We start from the raw sequence: 16,529 nt of genomic DNA, 5'->3' as shown, positions 1-16,529 counted from the left end.
CACTAAAATATTGGACACAAGTGAGCCACAGAGTACACAATGACACAATGTAATACAGCTGTCCCATTTCCTAGTATGACATCATGTACCCGTTGGGTCCAGACTTGCTCACTCAGTCCCCGTGGTTCCTTCCTGTTCTAAGTGCCCGAGACCGAACAGGAAGATAGGAAATGGCACAACAGCCAGAGGGGTAACAAGGATGTCCTGATAGAATCCAGCACATTAAGGATTTTAAAAACTTATACTGTATTAATGATTCAGATCACTGACTACCATCCTGACTAAAAACAGGCTGACATTAATGTTAAATACTTTCCCAGCCTTATTCGACAACATAAATGAAGCTGCATCTGTATTTCCTATTAATATAAAATCAATAGTTGTCTGTACAGATGTGTTGACCAGCACCTAGTAACCAAGGTCTCCCAAAAGAGGGGGAAAAGGGAAAAGCCTTCTAGGGCCAAGCTGAATGGAGGACCCATTAATAAGCAACTTAATTTGTAATCTATTCCACTAATGTTGGGTTGTATCGAGCCATGCACAAATAGGCTGCAAAAAGAGAAATGAAGCAGAGACATTTGACCCTATAAACAACTTGAAACGTTTTTTCAGTCACCTTCAAAACCTGGGGGACAAATGTTAGCAAAGAGACTGGTGCTAAAGCCTGGCACTCAGAAGTTTTTAAATCTCTTAACAGATTTTTAAAATGTGAGATCCCCACGTGATGAAAAACAACCACAGATTCAACAGTTTTGTTCTTAAACCACACCAACAGATTCATTCACCGACAACCAGATTCTCAGTGTTAAAACTTGAAATCTTGTGTGGTCAAACTGGACTTTTTTTGAGCCGTTAGCCACCTGCTACTGTGGTAGCAATTTCGGTCCAAATCCTCTCTTTGTCAGTTCAAGTGTTGTTGGTTTTACAGGAGACATTGAAAGCACCCGTGTTGTTGCCACAAATCAAGTTGAGTCGCCATTTCTGACACCCATCGAACTTTAAGCTATTCTTTCACAACCGTCACAATGGCTGTGTTTGTTGTGCTTCCTCCTCCAGTCAGCCATTCTCTTCCTCATGACAATCAACAGAGTGCATGCTTGGCTGTCTTCTGTGTTTCCCTCACACATCATGACTGCTGATTGAACACATTTTATATTTACAATGTAAATTAAAGCAGCTCCAACTGACTTCTAAGCAAGGAAAGATGACTATTAACACACCTCACATCAAAAGAAAATCTGCCAAAATGATCTCAAGAGCTATCAGATAATCAGGCCTTTGCTGACTTTGGGTTGAAAGGGAGGAAAACAGCCAAAAATAGGCATAATTATCTTGTAGTGTGCACCCTGCTTAAGGCAAATGATCCAAAATGCATGTATTGATAAATGACATTTGCAAAGATTTTCACTCAGGCTTTTAGGGGCACAGCCTTTGCTTTCGGCCTGCCCTTCCCTGACTGCAACTATAAAAGAAACAACTGCCTCACAATCACCATCAAAACTCCATCTTTAATGTCAGCCAAATGTTTCCAAGAAAACGGTCTACATTTCCCACCTGGTTTACCCCTAACTTTACAGGATGATGGCTAATCAAAGAGTGCTAGCATGGATTATGTACAAACATACAAAGCATAAGGGTTTGAGTTGTAGGCCTTGTGTACAGCCTTGTTTGTTCTTGGCGGGGTGGACTTGCCTATCAGCAAAGTTTAAAGCCATGTGACAAAAACTTTTTTTTTTTTTTGGAACCAACCAAGACTCAAATTCTAATAGTGGCTGCTCTTTTGGTCTTTTCAATAATGGTAATAACAGGGAGGAACGCCAGTCTTTGAACTATGAGATAGCCTAGTTAGGCAAAACCACAATAATATGTGTGTGTGTGTGCATGTGTGTAAGTCCGTGCTGTGAGTAGTGTGTGAGGCATGCTGCCAATGAAAGCCTTGCAAGGGTGGAGCTCACATCAGCTGCAGCCGAACAGCTGGCCACTGCGGGCTAACACAGTCTAGATGGAGAAAAGGTCAACCTGCCTCCCCCATGTTTGCTCACTGCGGGCTGGCATGGCTGCCCGTTTTCATGCAGCTGACCGGCAATTCATTTCCCAAAACAGGGATGGAGATAAGGAAAAGACAAAAAGCAGGAAATGATGGCAGAGGCAAAGAAAAAATAGAAGTTTGTGTTGCTTGGCTTAAAATATCTCCAATACCAATCCTGCCTGCTATATATCAGTGGAAGACTAAATAATCATTAAGTCGTGTTTCCTCCTATATTACAGTCTTCCTATGGGAATGGCACATATCTTTTCTTCCTCCATCTCCTTCTGTTTAAATCAGCAAATCAACAAAAAGAAGCCCTGAGATTCTTCGATTTATAAAAGCATTATATGACAGTAAGGGAACATGCAGACATATATTTCACAAACCCTGGTCATAACAGGAATAAATACAAGCTCAGGAGTCAGGATACCGCGTACTTTCCCGTGTTCATTTCCCTTTGTGGCTGCAGGTCATGTAGGGGGTCTCTATTTCAGCCAAAATGAGGTCACCAAACAAGAAGAAATGCTACCCCAATCCAAACATTTGTTTTCTTCGCTGGCTCATATACATTCTTGGGAAGAAAAGGGAACATCGCTGCACCCGCTCTGCTGGGCTGGCTAAGCCAGCCACAATGATTCTTCCTGTCAGGGCATACTGTAGCTGCAGAGGTAGCCTCTGAGTGGCTGACAGAGGCAGATCACTCACACACTCAAGAGGTCTCACATTTCATAGGCCAAGCTTGAGCCATTTTCTGTATGTGGGAATAAACTGCATTTTGATTATTTGTTCACACTATTTCTTCAAGTCAACAGACAGCCCTGTGCACTCTCTGGAGGCTTTATGATATCATATGACTTCTTCAGATAATGTATAGTTCTAAGTGTCCAAACACTACAAAAGGGATTGCGTGTGTAGCAGGTGAGTGCTTTCCTTTGACCCTACGGCCTGTTATTCTGCCAACACAGACACAGATGGGAGTGGTGACACTTGAAAACTTTACACGACAGGACAAGACTTGATCTCAATTAAAGCATATTTTTGTTGGTGACTACATTAAAAAGGGGCATGGTCTGCTACCAAATAGGCATGCATTATCCCAATGTATCCATCCTAACGACGGAAAAGTACTCCTCAGTTCTGTCAGCTTCACATTACTTTTTGGGTTGCTGTTTTTGTTTCTTTCTTTACATGTCACAGCAAAAAAAGGATCAAACTTAGAGTCCTACTCTGTTTGGATCACCTAAAACAACAGCTGTTTCCAAGACGTTACATGAAAAGACTGAACTACTATGATGTCTGCTAATTATATGACAACAGGAGGCTCCCTGTTAGATGAGCCGAACATCAAAAATGGAAATGGGGATGAAGACTCAAGTCCCATTTTGTCAAATCATAGGATTGCAATACGCATTTATACACTTGAAAATGTTAGTGTTATTGTTGTGATACTGTTTTGTCACCAACAAGCTGCATGGTGGTGCAGTGGTTATCACTGCTGCCTCAAAACAAGACAGTTCCTGGTTGGAATCTCTGTCAGACAGGGCCTCTCTATGTTGGGTTTGCTTTCTCGGTATTCCTCCCACAGTCCAAATAAATGCTCATTAGGTTAATTGGTGACTAAATTATCCGTAGGTGTGAGTGGCCGTTTGTCAGCCTTTGCTGTGTCCTTGCGATTGGCAGGCAATCAGTCCAGGGTGTACCCCACCTCTCACCCACTGACAGCTGGGATTGGCTCCAACCCTCTATGACTGGGCAGGAAATACGATTGTGGATGATTGTTCTGTTAGAACTCATGGTTTAACATTGATATTCTCAGCTCTGACTTCAAACACACTTTCTGAATGATACAAAGGGAGTTCATATTCATCTGACTGCTTGTCTTCATTAATTAAAAAGTAGGAATATGCAGTTAATACACAAAATTGAGATTGAGATCCATCATGATATTAAATCAAACTGATTTTGGGACAGGACAACTGTAATCAAAGCAACTCATAATACTAGTTAGGATGCTCAGACCTACAGAACAAAGCTCTTCATTAATGCAACTGTGACATTTTGCCTTCAATGTGAATGTCAGAGGCATAAGGGGAAAAGAAGAAGTGATCTTTCCTGGTTTTATGGAGACTGACACCTGGCTCCAAAAACCAAAAACATTTTAACTTATCAACAGTACTATGTAGCCTTATGGGTTTTGTGTGATTTTATCGTATCTCTGGTGCAAAAACATAAAGTTAAGTTCTTCCAAGGTGAAACATAAGCTTATAGCACATCAGAATTGTGCATCATTTTGAACCAAAATGCAGTACCTTTGACTGTTAGCTTGGGAAAAAAAGACAGCTGCACTGGAAGCAGCATAAACTCCTTACATAGGTTTTAGCTGTTGCAGAACAGTCATCCTCCTCATCTACCCAGATCAGCCATGAAAGCACTCCACACTCAGTAGTAAAAACAGGTTAGTTAAAAACATCAATCTGTGTTAAAGTCCATGTTAGAATCATTAGAATAAAAAGCTCATTCCTGGACTCAACATATTTGCAAACATGTGTCTGATGGGGACAGGAAGTAAAGGAAAGTCATTAGGAATGAAAGGGAATGGAGGAAAATTAGTACATCAAGGCTCTAAACCAGGGGTCATCAACCACATTTGCACAAGGGCCAGATTTAGCCTTGACAGAGACTCTGGGGGCCGGACTTTCAAATAAACAAAAATTAAATAAATATTTTAGTCTGACTAAAATATTATTGTATTAGTATTCGTATTTCTTTTCAAAACGCAGGAACTTTTTAGGCATTACCAGTGAGATCTATCCATTTTATCTATAATGCAGCAAGCCACAAAGAGACAGGCCAGCCAACAGAAATGTCTGGGACCCTGAAAATCCCAAATAATGGGCCCTCCCCAGTTGTGATTAAGCACTAATATTAATTCATTTTTGACTCGTTTAACCCTTTTTCATTACTTCATTTGGCCATTTCTGCAATATTTTCTGCCCCTCAACTTATTTTTGATCATTTTTGCCACTTTTAAAACAATATTTGCCACTTTTGCCCATCTTGACACTCTTTAACCCATTTTTGCAACTTTCCTGCCAATTACTCTTCCTGTGTGCCACTCTTCAACCCCTGTTCACTACTTTGCAAGGCTATTTTTGCCACTCTTTACTCAATTTTGATACTTTTTTGCCATTTTTCTATTCTCTGACACCTTTCAAACCATTTTTCCTGCATGTTTTATCCCCTTTGTGCCACTCTGTATCCGTTTTTGCCACTTTTAAACCCCTTTACATTACTATTTTGCACCATTTTTGCCACTAATAACTCATTTTTTTACGCTTTTTGCCCCTTTTTCCTTACCTCTTTCTTTACCAGTTTTTTGCCCCAGTTTAACCTCTTTTCCAGCACATTTTTGCACCTTTGTGTCTCTCCACAACCCATTCTGCCACTCTCTAACAGATCAAAATTCTGTAAAAACAGATCAAAATCAGATAATTCTAAAACTATTCCAACAGTAATTGTTTTTAGGATGGATTAAACAACTGCAGACACCTGAAGCCAAAAGACACTCCTAAAACCAGAACATCTTCTTTTCTGCCTTTTCTGAATTCAACGATCCTCTGGGGGCCGGACAGAAAGCTTTGGGGGGGCCTGATTTGGCCCTCGGGATGCCAGTTGACGATCAGTGCTCTAAACAGACCTGTACGCTGCAATTTTCATCAAAAAATCAACCAAACAAACAGCCAGCTCTACTGAGCTGAGCCAACTGATCTGAACCTTTAAAAGGGACAGATTTCCAGAAACAACGCAAAACTGTACTGAAACAAATCAGACTGCTTTGTGGAAAATGACCATACACCAGCATTGTGTGATGCTGCTCATCCAGGCTTTACATGGAGGTTTTTTGAATTCCTACCTGCTGTTAATTTTCATTTTAAATGTTTTTTGCCTGAACATTTCACTACTTTTGGGACACAAAAGTAGTTACGCTTCGAATGCTTGGCATAGTCAAAAACAGCTCAAAACAGGACCTTTTTGTTAGCGTTTCTCCATGCAGAAATCAATTCCTGCCCCCCATCAGGGGTTGTCCGCTGCTTCATAATGTCATCTGCTAAGAACCTATGAGCTGACGGAGGAGTTGTACTCTGATGGATTCAAGTACAGCTCATAAAAATGGCTACTGGACGAATGTAAATAAAATGTCAAGATACCTTCAAGAAAAAGAAAATTCATCTTTGATGAGAAACTTGAATGAATAAAGATGTAAGGATCAAATATTTTTTAAGCAATATAAAATACAACACAGAAGAAATAATGAGCTTTATAACAATAACTCAAACTCTACTTAGCTTATGCCACTTTAATGTTACATTACAGAATCAATATAAATTTACAATGCTGGAATAACGGCAATGCTTTTCTTTGCACTGCTGCGGAAACACTCTGAAAGAGACTAATGATAAGCAGAGACTGCAGACCTTGATACAGCTCACTGCATTCTCTACAGCAGGAGCCGCAACACGTTAGCTAAGTTTTATTTTGTGACAGTGAGGAATGTATGTCTATAAGCACGGTAAAAACAGGGAAAGCATCACAGTTCATCCTTTGGACAAGTGACAGTAGTGGAAATCAGCTGCCTTCCCTGATTTAATGGCCAAGTCTGCTGATGTCTTCAGTTCAGCTTGTAAAAGTAATGAGCATCTCCGCTGTATGCCTCTGTCATGTTTGTTACTGCTCTTCTGAAGAGAAGAGCAGTACAACTCTGTCGAGCCTTGGTGGCTTGTAATGCAACTCTTTAAAACAAGGGTGTCAAACTCAATCACAGCAGGGCCCGAAATCTGAATGTAGGTCTAACCTGAGGGCCTAACAGGTTAAACATTAAACCAAAAACTGTCAGCCCTGTTTTCACAGGTAGTGAATTATAGGGGAAATTAAACAGTAATAAATGATTTGAAGATTTCTAAAAAAAAAAAAAAAAAAAAAAGTCAAAATGATTAAATATCACAGCAATAATGTTACTATGTGTCCATGTCAAACAAATGCTAAATAAATAAATACATAAATAAATAAGTTTAAAGGCTCAAAATCTGAGAAAAAGTCAAAGTAAAAGTCAAAATAAGGTTTTTAAAGACAAATATATGAGATAAAATACAAATCAACAGTTTAAAATGTCAAAATAGAAGATAAATTTTGAAAATGTGACTCTAAAAGGTCAAAATTTGAGATAAATTCTCGATCAGGAGTTTAAAAATTGAAAATATGGGATTAAAAGTCAAAGTTAGGAGTTTAAAAGGTCAAGATATGATTTAAAATGACAAATCAATTTCTTTCCATCATTCCTGACTTTTTATCTAACTATTTCTACTCTCTTAAGGTTATATTTAAATTACTATACTGGAGGAAATCTGCAGACCTAGTTCTGGTTAGCCAGTTCTAAATAAGATATAATATGATCTTGCGGGCTGGGTAAAACTGCACCATGGGCCACCTTTGGCCCCCGGGCCTTTAATTTGACACCTGTGCTTTAAAACAACTGATATTAACTGCAGAGGTTGGATGGTGCTGGTGCAGATCCCTGCAGAGGTGGACACAGTAACAGGAGACTGTGACAGCGTGAACACATCTGCATGTTGTGTGTTGTGTCTAGGCGAGCTCAGTCAGAAAGTTTGTAGTGTCAACAAAGGGAAATGTCAGGATGAAGTCACAACTTGGCAACCAAGTAAGGGCACCTCTCCTCTAAAGGCCAGCTAGATGACTCTGTAACAGGTTGGCAGAGGGCCGACAGCCTGGGGGATTAGTAAAATACTCCAAAGGAACTGATAGATTAACACTTGAACATCACTTCTATGCAGAAAAATTAAAGTGCATCTCAGTGAAGACAAAAACATCAGTAAATCTTTCTCCATACTTCATATTTTCAGCCAGAAAAAGATCAATATTTACTCACAGAATACATTAGTGAGATTGTGGCTTGTGGGATAAACCAACCTAGCAGCCACACTCATATTTTACCACCATTTGAGTCATTTAACAACCATCCTGTCTAACACTGCCTCTCTCCGACACACAGATAAGCCTCTAACTGCTTCATTTACTTCATTTCAGCTGCTGCAGAGCTCTTTCAGAAATTAAAAAACACAAAAGACGCCAGTAAATAGCCCAAAATACTCTCACTTCCCTTTTAAACTTCTCTTTCCTAATGCTTCCTGTATTATTAATTTCTCTCAGTGCAGGGCTATGATTTGCTCCTGCACTGCCTTAAACTGCTGCAGCACTTCTTTCTCAGGGCTTTAAAAGACAAGCAGGCCAGCCAGGCATGCTCCGGCAGCTTGCTAGGCCTCTGCGCCAGATAAAAAAGGTGAGTTGTTCACATTCCTGCTTCATGCACAAACCAAACCCCCGATGTCACACACTAACACACACAAACAGACAACGACCTTCTGCACAAGTGATTGAGCTGTTTGGGATTGTGTGTGTGGTCCTCCTGTCTCACCACTGTTTTTCTTTCTGACCTTGCTCTAAAGCAAGGAATGGGAAAGTTACAAAACAGCTACCCTGTCACCTTAAGATCCCTCTTCCTGATTACTAATCAACTAATCAAATCCTGAGTGAAACATTCAGAAGGTTTAACTCTGATCTTTCTGCAGCAATGACAACAAAAGGCCATGATTGAAAGTCTAACAATGGCTATCTGATCAGAGACAAATAGGTAAAGTATCAACCACCTTTCGCTAACACTAAGGCTGGACAATGTATAGAGTTTGTAAGATATAAAAGTAAACTGTCGATCAAGATAATGTCAGGCCTAATGCACAGTGAAAAGACAGTTTACAGGCATACCCATTAAAAGTAACATGCATATTCTACTGTAGTTTATTTTTATGTCAGATTTCATGTATGCTGACATTGTGCAGCTAGAGACTGCAACATTTGGCATTTTCACAAATAGATAGACTTTGTTTTTCTCATTTCTTGAATGCAAAAGACATCAAGATACATATCATGTTTTCCATTCTACTAAAAAGTACCCAGACAAGACTCTGGTCCATAACAGCCAGCCCTAGTGAAGATATAAAGCTTTTACTAACACGCCCAGAAAAAATAAAAACAAACTGGCATGCAAAGGTTGTTGATGTAACTAAACTGAAAGTCAGAGTATTGCCATGACAGAAAGGCAGCTACTTTGAGTGCATTTCCATAAGACCAAGCCACTTTTATGAGATCTTTCCCTAAAAACTCCAAGAGGGTCTGTTGAAGATCTTCTTCACTGTGTCCCTAAGTGGTCTAGGCCTCTTGTAATGTCTTTATAACATTTCTGTTTAAGGTAGTAAGGCTCTTGTTAGCAGTGTTAATTTCGTTGACTAAAACTGTGACTAAAACTATTTGTCAAAACCTTTTCTTCCATGACAAAAACTAGACTAAGACTAACAAAAACAGATCTGTGATGACTAAAACTGACAAAAACTAAGTTTAGTTTTCATCAAGATGACTAAAACTAGACTAACATGTAATGTAGTTTTTGTTGGGCATTCAAAATCCATGTTATTTCTCCACTGTGGGTAAATCTGTCAAAAAACAATGCAGCTGTAGCTATTCTGTCTCTCAGCTGTAGAAAGCAGGGACCCCAGGTTTAGCAGGGTGCAGAGAACACACTACCATGATTTGGTACCAGATTCAGGCAAGAATATTAATGCTTGGACTGAAACTAGACTAAAATGTTTTGAGTTTTCGTCGACTAAAACTAGACTAAAACTAAAAAGGATAGAAATGACTAAAATGTGACTAAAACTAAGACTAATTAAAAATAGCTGCCCTGGATAATGATAGCTTAAATTGTAATTATCATATTGGCAGGTAAGAGCTTAAATTTGAGGTGCACTGACTGTGAAAATTAGGGCAGATACTGGTTTTTAAAATGACATTTTAGCTGATGCCAGAATCAGTATTTTATCATTACTTCTTTTGATGTAAGACTCCCAATGAAGCAAAGATTTCTCCCATAGGTGGACATGTAACAGTTAAACTGGCTGCTGATATCTGTTCATATGACTTTATTTTCTGATAGTCGTCGTTTGCCAACAGGGCAGGTATCGGCCAGTACTGATGCATTGGTGCATTTAGTGGTGGGCGGTAAACTGGTATCAGTACTGTCACTGGTAACATTTTTTGCCACGAAATGGATTTTTGCAATAATGTCATCACGGTTTAAATGTGTGTGTTGTAACGTAGTGCACACATGAGGCATGACTGCTGCCAGTGTAGCTAGTGTAGCAAAGAGACAGAAAACAGCTCAGTCCGAGCCCTGTCAGCAGCATGTTTTGCTCCAGCATTACTTAACTTGCAATGCAGTAAACAGGAAACCTGCATTTTTTCATAGCGACTGTGTCCGCCTTGCAGAGCGTATCTGTCGGTCTGTCTGGAGCTTTAACACAAGCTTGGTTGTCTCAGTTTTCAGCCCAGCGCTGCAATGATTCAGCTTAAATACTTGTCTCAAGGTGTGTTTAACCTCGTGACTCTTTTGATGTAAGTCCATGTCACACCAAGAAGTAGGCTGTGGCGTTAAATGAAGTCAGAGGTGCAGCTGTAAACACTGCAGCTGCTTAAAGTCTCCAGTATCGCTGTTGAAGTAAAGTTGAATCAATGATGAACACGCTATTTCCATTAATTCCTTCACAGTAAAAGTCCGTAGTTGTTGTTATTTCTCCAGTGCTTTATTTGCACATTACTTGCCGATATGCCATCATCTGTCAACAAGCTCGACGTCACCAGTACCAAAGCTGATACGCTGGTGCATCCCTAGCAGACATGAAAATTGCTGCTGATATCTGTAGCTGATACACAACAGGACAAGACTTAATCTGAATCCAAATTCTCCCCTTAACCCTCAACCTTACTCTCAAGCTCAATCCTCTGTCTTAACTCGCCCCTCAGAACCAAGTGTAAAGGCCATCTCGTGACTTAGAAATGGGACACCCCTTAATAATAATAGCAGTTACGATTTCAGACTGTAGAGGGCAGTAATTTGCCAAAACTGCGTAGTCTGTCAATATAGAGGAAGAAGAAGAAGAAGAAGAAGAACAAGACGGCAGGGTTACCGGCTTAGGATTGTAAAAATAATCGCCGCCATCTTTCTTTGAGTGATAATCCTCAATACCAATGGAGCTCCAGGGACATCTCAACATTGAGAGAGATATGGCCCTCAAACTTGCCCCTTAACTCAACTTTTGGGAGAACTGAGACAGCCCTCGCACTTCGTGGGAATGCGCATTTTGAGACTGAGGGTTAAGATTGAGGGTTAAGGGGAGAATTGGAATTCAGCCTTGCACATCAGCAAAACATATGCATGTACTCTGACTGAGTTTGTGGAGTTTTAAGCAAACCTACCACTGCTGAAGTTTGTTCCGTAATATTTTCAGCTTATAAAAGTATGACTGAACTAGGGATGCACTGGTACAACATCAATACCAGCCGATATTAGCCCTGTTGACAAACACCGGCTAACAGCAAAAAATGAGATATGTACTTCTGACAGTAGCCAATGTTGATCTGTTGTGAGCTGTTGAATTTAATGCTGTCATACCTAACTGCTACATCAAATATGAGATTTTATATAGCAAAAAAGTCTCCTGTTGGACAAACTCTGGTCTGTTTTCAAAGTCAAACACAAGACAATGTTGGCATAACAGGAGTCTTCCACCAAAAGAGGAGATGAAATAGTAACATCTGCTCTAATTTTGCAATCGGAGCATCTCTGCGTTGAACTTTTGCCCTTGAGAGGACTGTGGTTTTTGTGTTATTTCAACCACTTTGTCAGGATAGTCTCAGGGAGATTGTCTCCTCTGCAAACCTGTTGTTTCATCAGGAGAATCAATTATAGTTTTGAAGTGAACAGCAGGTTGTTACAGTGCTGTTTGCACAATAAAATAGGCACATGACTCTTGATTTTACTTTTACAAATGCATTTTGCATATAATAAGAAATTACTTTAGTTATCCATTACTGCATACCTGTATTTGAAAAGCTATCATTTATGGTAGAATCAAATGTCTGTCCTGTTTCACGTCTATTTCACAAAGAAAAAGCCTTTCAGAATAAGAGCAGTACAGGTCAAACTCAGTGCTCTTTATGATTAAAAAAATGAAGTGTTTACATCTGTATCGCTCTTAAAGAAGTTTGGAAATATCAGCATAAGCTAATAATATTGTGCATCCTTGTCTGGACGATCATGGTTCATGTTTATGAGATCTTTCCAGGACTCGTGTCTATTCAAGATCTTCCTCACTGTGTCCTTAAGGGGTTTGGTCCTCTCTCTTTGTAACATATCTGTCTGAGATAACAAAGACATGTCTCTTGTTTAATGTGAGCTCTTGTAACTATTATTTTCCAAAGCATATAAAACATTTAACAGCACAGGAATGAGACGGCCTTGCTTTTAGTTTTAGGGAGTGTTTGTGAGAGAGGAGAGCAGGCCAAGTGAGCCCCACTACTACTATAAAAGGAATGTGATGGGAAAGGGAGGGCCACTGCACCACCAACATTACAAGACTTATTCTCTTACCAAAAAAGACAGGGAGGGAAATAAAAAGATCAAGCTTGCTTACCCCACTCCAAAAACTCGAGGATATTTTTCTCTCTTCTGAGCGGGGAGTTGTTGCACTCATCGTAGAGGCACACCAGGATATCCAGCAGTGTTTCCACACTCACACACTGGCCATTAGACTGAGCTGGCCCGTCCAGGAGCAGCTTCTCCAGCTTCTTCAAACGCACCTCTCCCGACATGATTATTCCTGGTTATTGCGTTTTTGAAGTAATGATGGTGGATGAGGAGGAATGGGGATGTTGGAGCACCTCCTCGGCCTGTTAGTTAGCGCAGAGGGGCCTGTAAAGAAGTTCTCTCACCTTGAATATGTCTGGAAAATAATAAAACTTCGAGTCTAGGGCAAGCCGTGGCTAATTCATAATACTGTTCATGATCTTCTATTCCGAGATCCAACATCCATGCCATGTACAGCACTTCCCCATTTTATAATACCTATCCCCACGGGGCAGAAGAAGTCACAATTACAGACCCTGCCTGGCTGCCCCGGGCCGGCTGATATTGATGGAATTCCTGATAGTTTCAGCTCTTCTTTGGGTTAAGAATAAAAGTCAAATCGAGTCGATTGTGGCTCAAAAAATCCCCATGAGTTGTGGCAGATTTTCGGGATTCTCCATTCTTGCAGCAACCCAAAAATGCAAGGCAGATCTGCAATGCTACAAAGCCCCAGCGCCCCTCCTCTGCTCCAGGAATGGAAGGGCGACACAGGCTTAGTTAGCAGCCTGCTAGGTTAGCTTTGAAGCTAGCCAGCGAGCTAACGTTAATTTTCGTCGCTTCTAAATGCCATCGTTGCCCCCGTTTTTTCCCAAGAAGTTGACATATAACAAGCGCCGTGTTGAAAGGTGGAACTAGTTTGCCCCCCTTTTTGGTAATGATGTTATTTTTCCATCCAACTGGAAAATATTCCCTTGTTTTCTCAACTCAGAGCTGGCAGATATGTTCTTTAAATCCCATTCTTCGTCCAGAAACCAAATGTGTCGTTAGTTTCTTCAGTTCAAAATGACGGTTAGTTGAAGAGTCCCGAATAAGTTAGCCTTCAAAACTGCAGCTCCGTTCTGAAGGTTACACAGGAGCCTCGGTGGTTTCACGTCAAGAGGAAAACTGTGGTCTTGTCTTGCTTATTCCAAATACGGGACACAACCTAAATTCCCCCTGTCCTTTGCTTTGCCTGCCTCCCCCGCCGGTCGGTCGCTTCTTGCCGTCTTTGCACAGTCAAGCTACCAGCAGCCTGCTGCCAGAGACTCTCCACGGCGGAGACAGCGCAGTAAACGCCTCTGTCTGTAACGCCGCGGTGGATTATGGGAAGAGGGCCCAGTTGGAAAATATGAACGGGATAAAAATGGCAAAAAAAATTAGATAACGGGTTTTAAGATAATACAGATACTCCTCCACGGGGGCTTGCTATTAGAGTAATTTTCTATTAAAAAGCTTCTTTAAAATAATACAGTTCTTACCACAAAGACTCTAACGATCATAATCACAAAATAAATAAATCAATACATTCTTACATAAAATACCTGGTAATATGAAAAAAACATACATCTTAAAACAAAAAAAAACATTATTGAAAATATTGTAATATTGTTGTATTATTATTATTATTGTTGTTGTTTTGTTGTTTTGTTGTTGTTGTTATTATTATTATTAATAGTATTTGTATTTTTATCATTTATTTTTATAATTATTATTGTTGTTGTTGTTGTTTTGTTGTTGTTGTTGTTGTTGTTGTTTTTATTATTAATAGTATTTGTATTTTTTTATTATTTATTATTATTATTACTATTATTGTGTGTGGGGGGGTCTTTCTGTGAAGTGCATCCTAAAACTGTTTTCATTTTGTCTTGTAAATTTCATATAAGCTGTGGAACGAGAATAAAGTAAATAAATAAATACAAAAATATACAAATAAAGTGAAAAGGGTCTTTTCTTTTATCAATCCAAATTCACTTTTTTTACTAAGTTTCATACAGAATTTTGAATTTATAATTTTTCACGTTGACGAAGAATATTTTGTCACATCAGTCCACCGTATCTGCAAAACAGCCAATGTCTGGTAACATTTTCTGACTTTTCTATGTGTAGTCTCATACCTTTGCGGTTTTCTTGTCTTTATATTGTCTTTTTTTCCTTATTTTTATATAAATAGCAGTATATTTCGCTTACTAGCTGCATCTGTTACTGTGTAAATCTGTGCTATAAAGTTTATAAAAAATAAAGGGGATAAAAAGGGACACTTACCTCGTGGTGCTGCTTGTACACATTGAAATTACAATTCATGAACCTATTTAAAATACTTATGTATTTTTCTAAACGTCGAAAAATAGTAGACGCGCCCCAGTCTCGGCTCTACACCTTCAAAGGTCGTTTAAAGAATTATTTCTACGCGAAATGCCGTTATGGTATGACTTTCGCGCATGCGTGTATCGCTAATTCCCAACTCGGCCATCTTTGTTGTCCTAAAGCTTGACTCCATCCATTATTTTACTGCTGGCGACCCATCTCCTAATGGTTTACCGTCTCTGGTTGCTGCTGCAGGCAAAATCCCAGATCATCATCATGGCGCCCGTCACAGCATCTGCTGTGCGGAAGGGGTGGGGGTTCGTTGGTGGGGGCTGTCAATATTGTGAATGGAAACTGCGGGTTGTCTGTCAGTCTGCTGGTGACGTGGTGCAGAGAGGACAAAATTTCTTCAGACTGAAAAATAATCACTGCTGTTACTTTTACTACATGGAGCAGATTCGGACTTACTACCATGCAACGATGACCTTTAGGTCCATTCAGTCTTTATAAACACCTGAAAGTTGGTGCAGAAGGTCATAATCACACAATCTTTTGAAAATGCCCAAACTTTAATGAATAGTGTGGGCTTTTATGTTCTTCAGTCTGTGAAATGACTCTGCCTTTATTGAGGATAAGTGTCAGGCTAGGTTAGGTGTCTTTTTTGTTTTAATCCCTTACTTTTTTGGAAGAAATTTTATATTTCAACACTAAATGCATGGGGCCTTTAACTGACACCTGCCTTTATTTTTCAAAATGTACAGCAACACTAGTCTGTTGATAGTAATTGCACTTTAAACTGGATGAGCTTTTATTAGAAGTTTTATGGTAGAAATATGGCATTTATACCTGGCCTGTCTTGGATGTAGACACATAAAATCATCAAAATTACTGGATGTTACTATCCATACAGTACGTTGGCTAAAACAGAGATATAAACAGTGTGCAGAGGTGTCAAAAGTATTCACATTCATTACTCAGGTAGAAGTATAGATACTAAGGTTTAAAAAGACTTCTGTAGAAGTTGAAGTATCAACTCAAGCTTTTTACTCAAGTAAAAGTATAAAAGTACTGGTTTCAAAACTATTGAAAGTATAAAAGTAAAAGTAATGTAAAGGGGGAAAAATTCCATTAAGGACAAAAGCTTAGGTTGTGCCACAGGGGCTAATTCCAATCTACCATTCCATTCCATTATACTTTCCATTCCATTCTCTTCTACCATTCCATTCTACCATTCCATTCCATTATACATTCTATTCCATTATACATTCTATTCCATTCTACCATTCCATTCCATTATACATTCCATTCCATTATACATTCTATTCCATTCTACCATTCCATTCTACCATTCCATTCCATTATACATTCCATTCCATTATACATTCTATTCCATTCTACCATTCCATTCTACCATTCCATTCCATTATACATTCCATTCCATTATACATTCTATTCCATTCTACCATTCCATTCTACCATTCCATTCCATTATACATTCTATTCCATTATACATTCTATTCCATTCTACCATTCCATTCCATTATACATTCCATTCCATTATACATTCTATTCCATTCTACCATTCCATTCCATTATACATTCCATTCCATTATACATTCTATTCCA

General features: G+C 39.4%; 1 protein-coding gene across 7 annotated transcripts in view; it reads right to left on the bottom strand.

Moving 5' to 3' along the window:
- cdc42bpab (CDC42 binding protein kinase alpha (DMPK-like) b) overlaps positions 1 to 13,834 on the bottom strand; it is a 141,359-nt gene extending 127,525 nt beyond the window's left edge. For all 7 annotated transcript variants that reach the window (XM_041806057.1, XM_041806060.1, XM_041806058.1 and 4 more), the window contains exon 1: positions 12,628 to 13,834. In XM_041806057.1, the coding sequence (XP_041661991.1) occupies positions 12,628 to 12,805 (178 nt within the window). In that variant the 5' untranslated portion in view covers positions 12,806 to 13,834. The remainder of the gene's footprint in view (positions 1 to 12,627) is intronic.
- Between the last annotated feature and the right edge of the window lie 2,695 nt (positions 13,835 to 16,529).

This window comes from Cheilinus undulatus, linkage group 14, assembly GCF_018320785.1.
Source record: "Cheilinus undulatus linkage group 14, ASM1832078v1, whole genome shotgun sequence".
Classification (NCBI taxonomy): Eukaryota; Metazoa; Chordata; class Actinopteri; order Labriformes; family Labridae; genus Cheilinus; species Cheilinus undulatus.
This window is presented reverse-complemented; position numbering and strand designations above follow the sequence as displayed.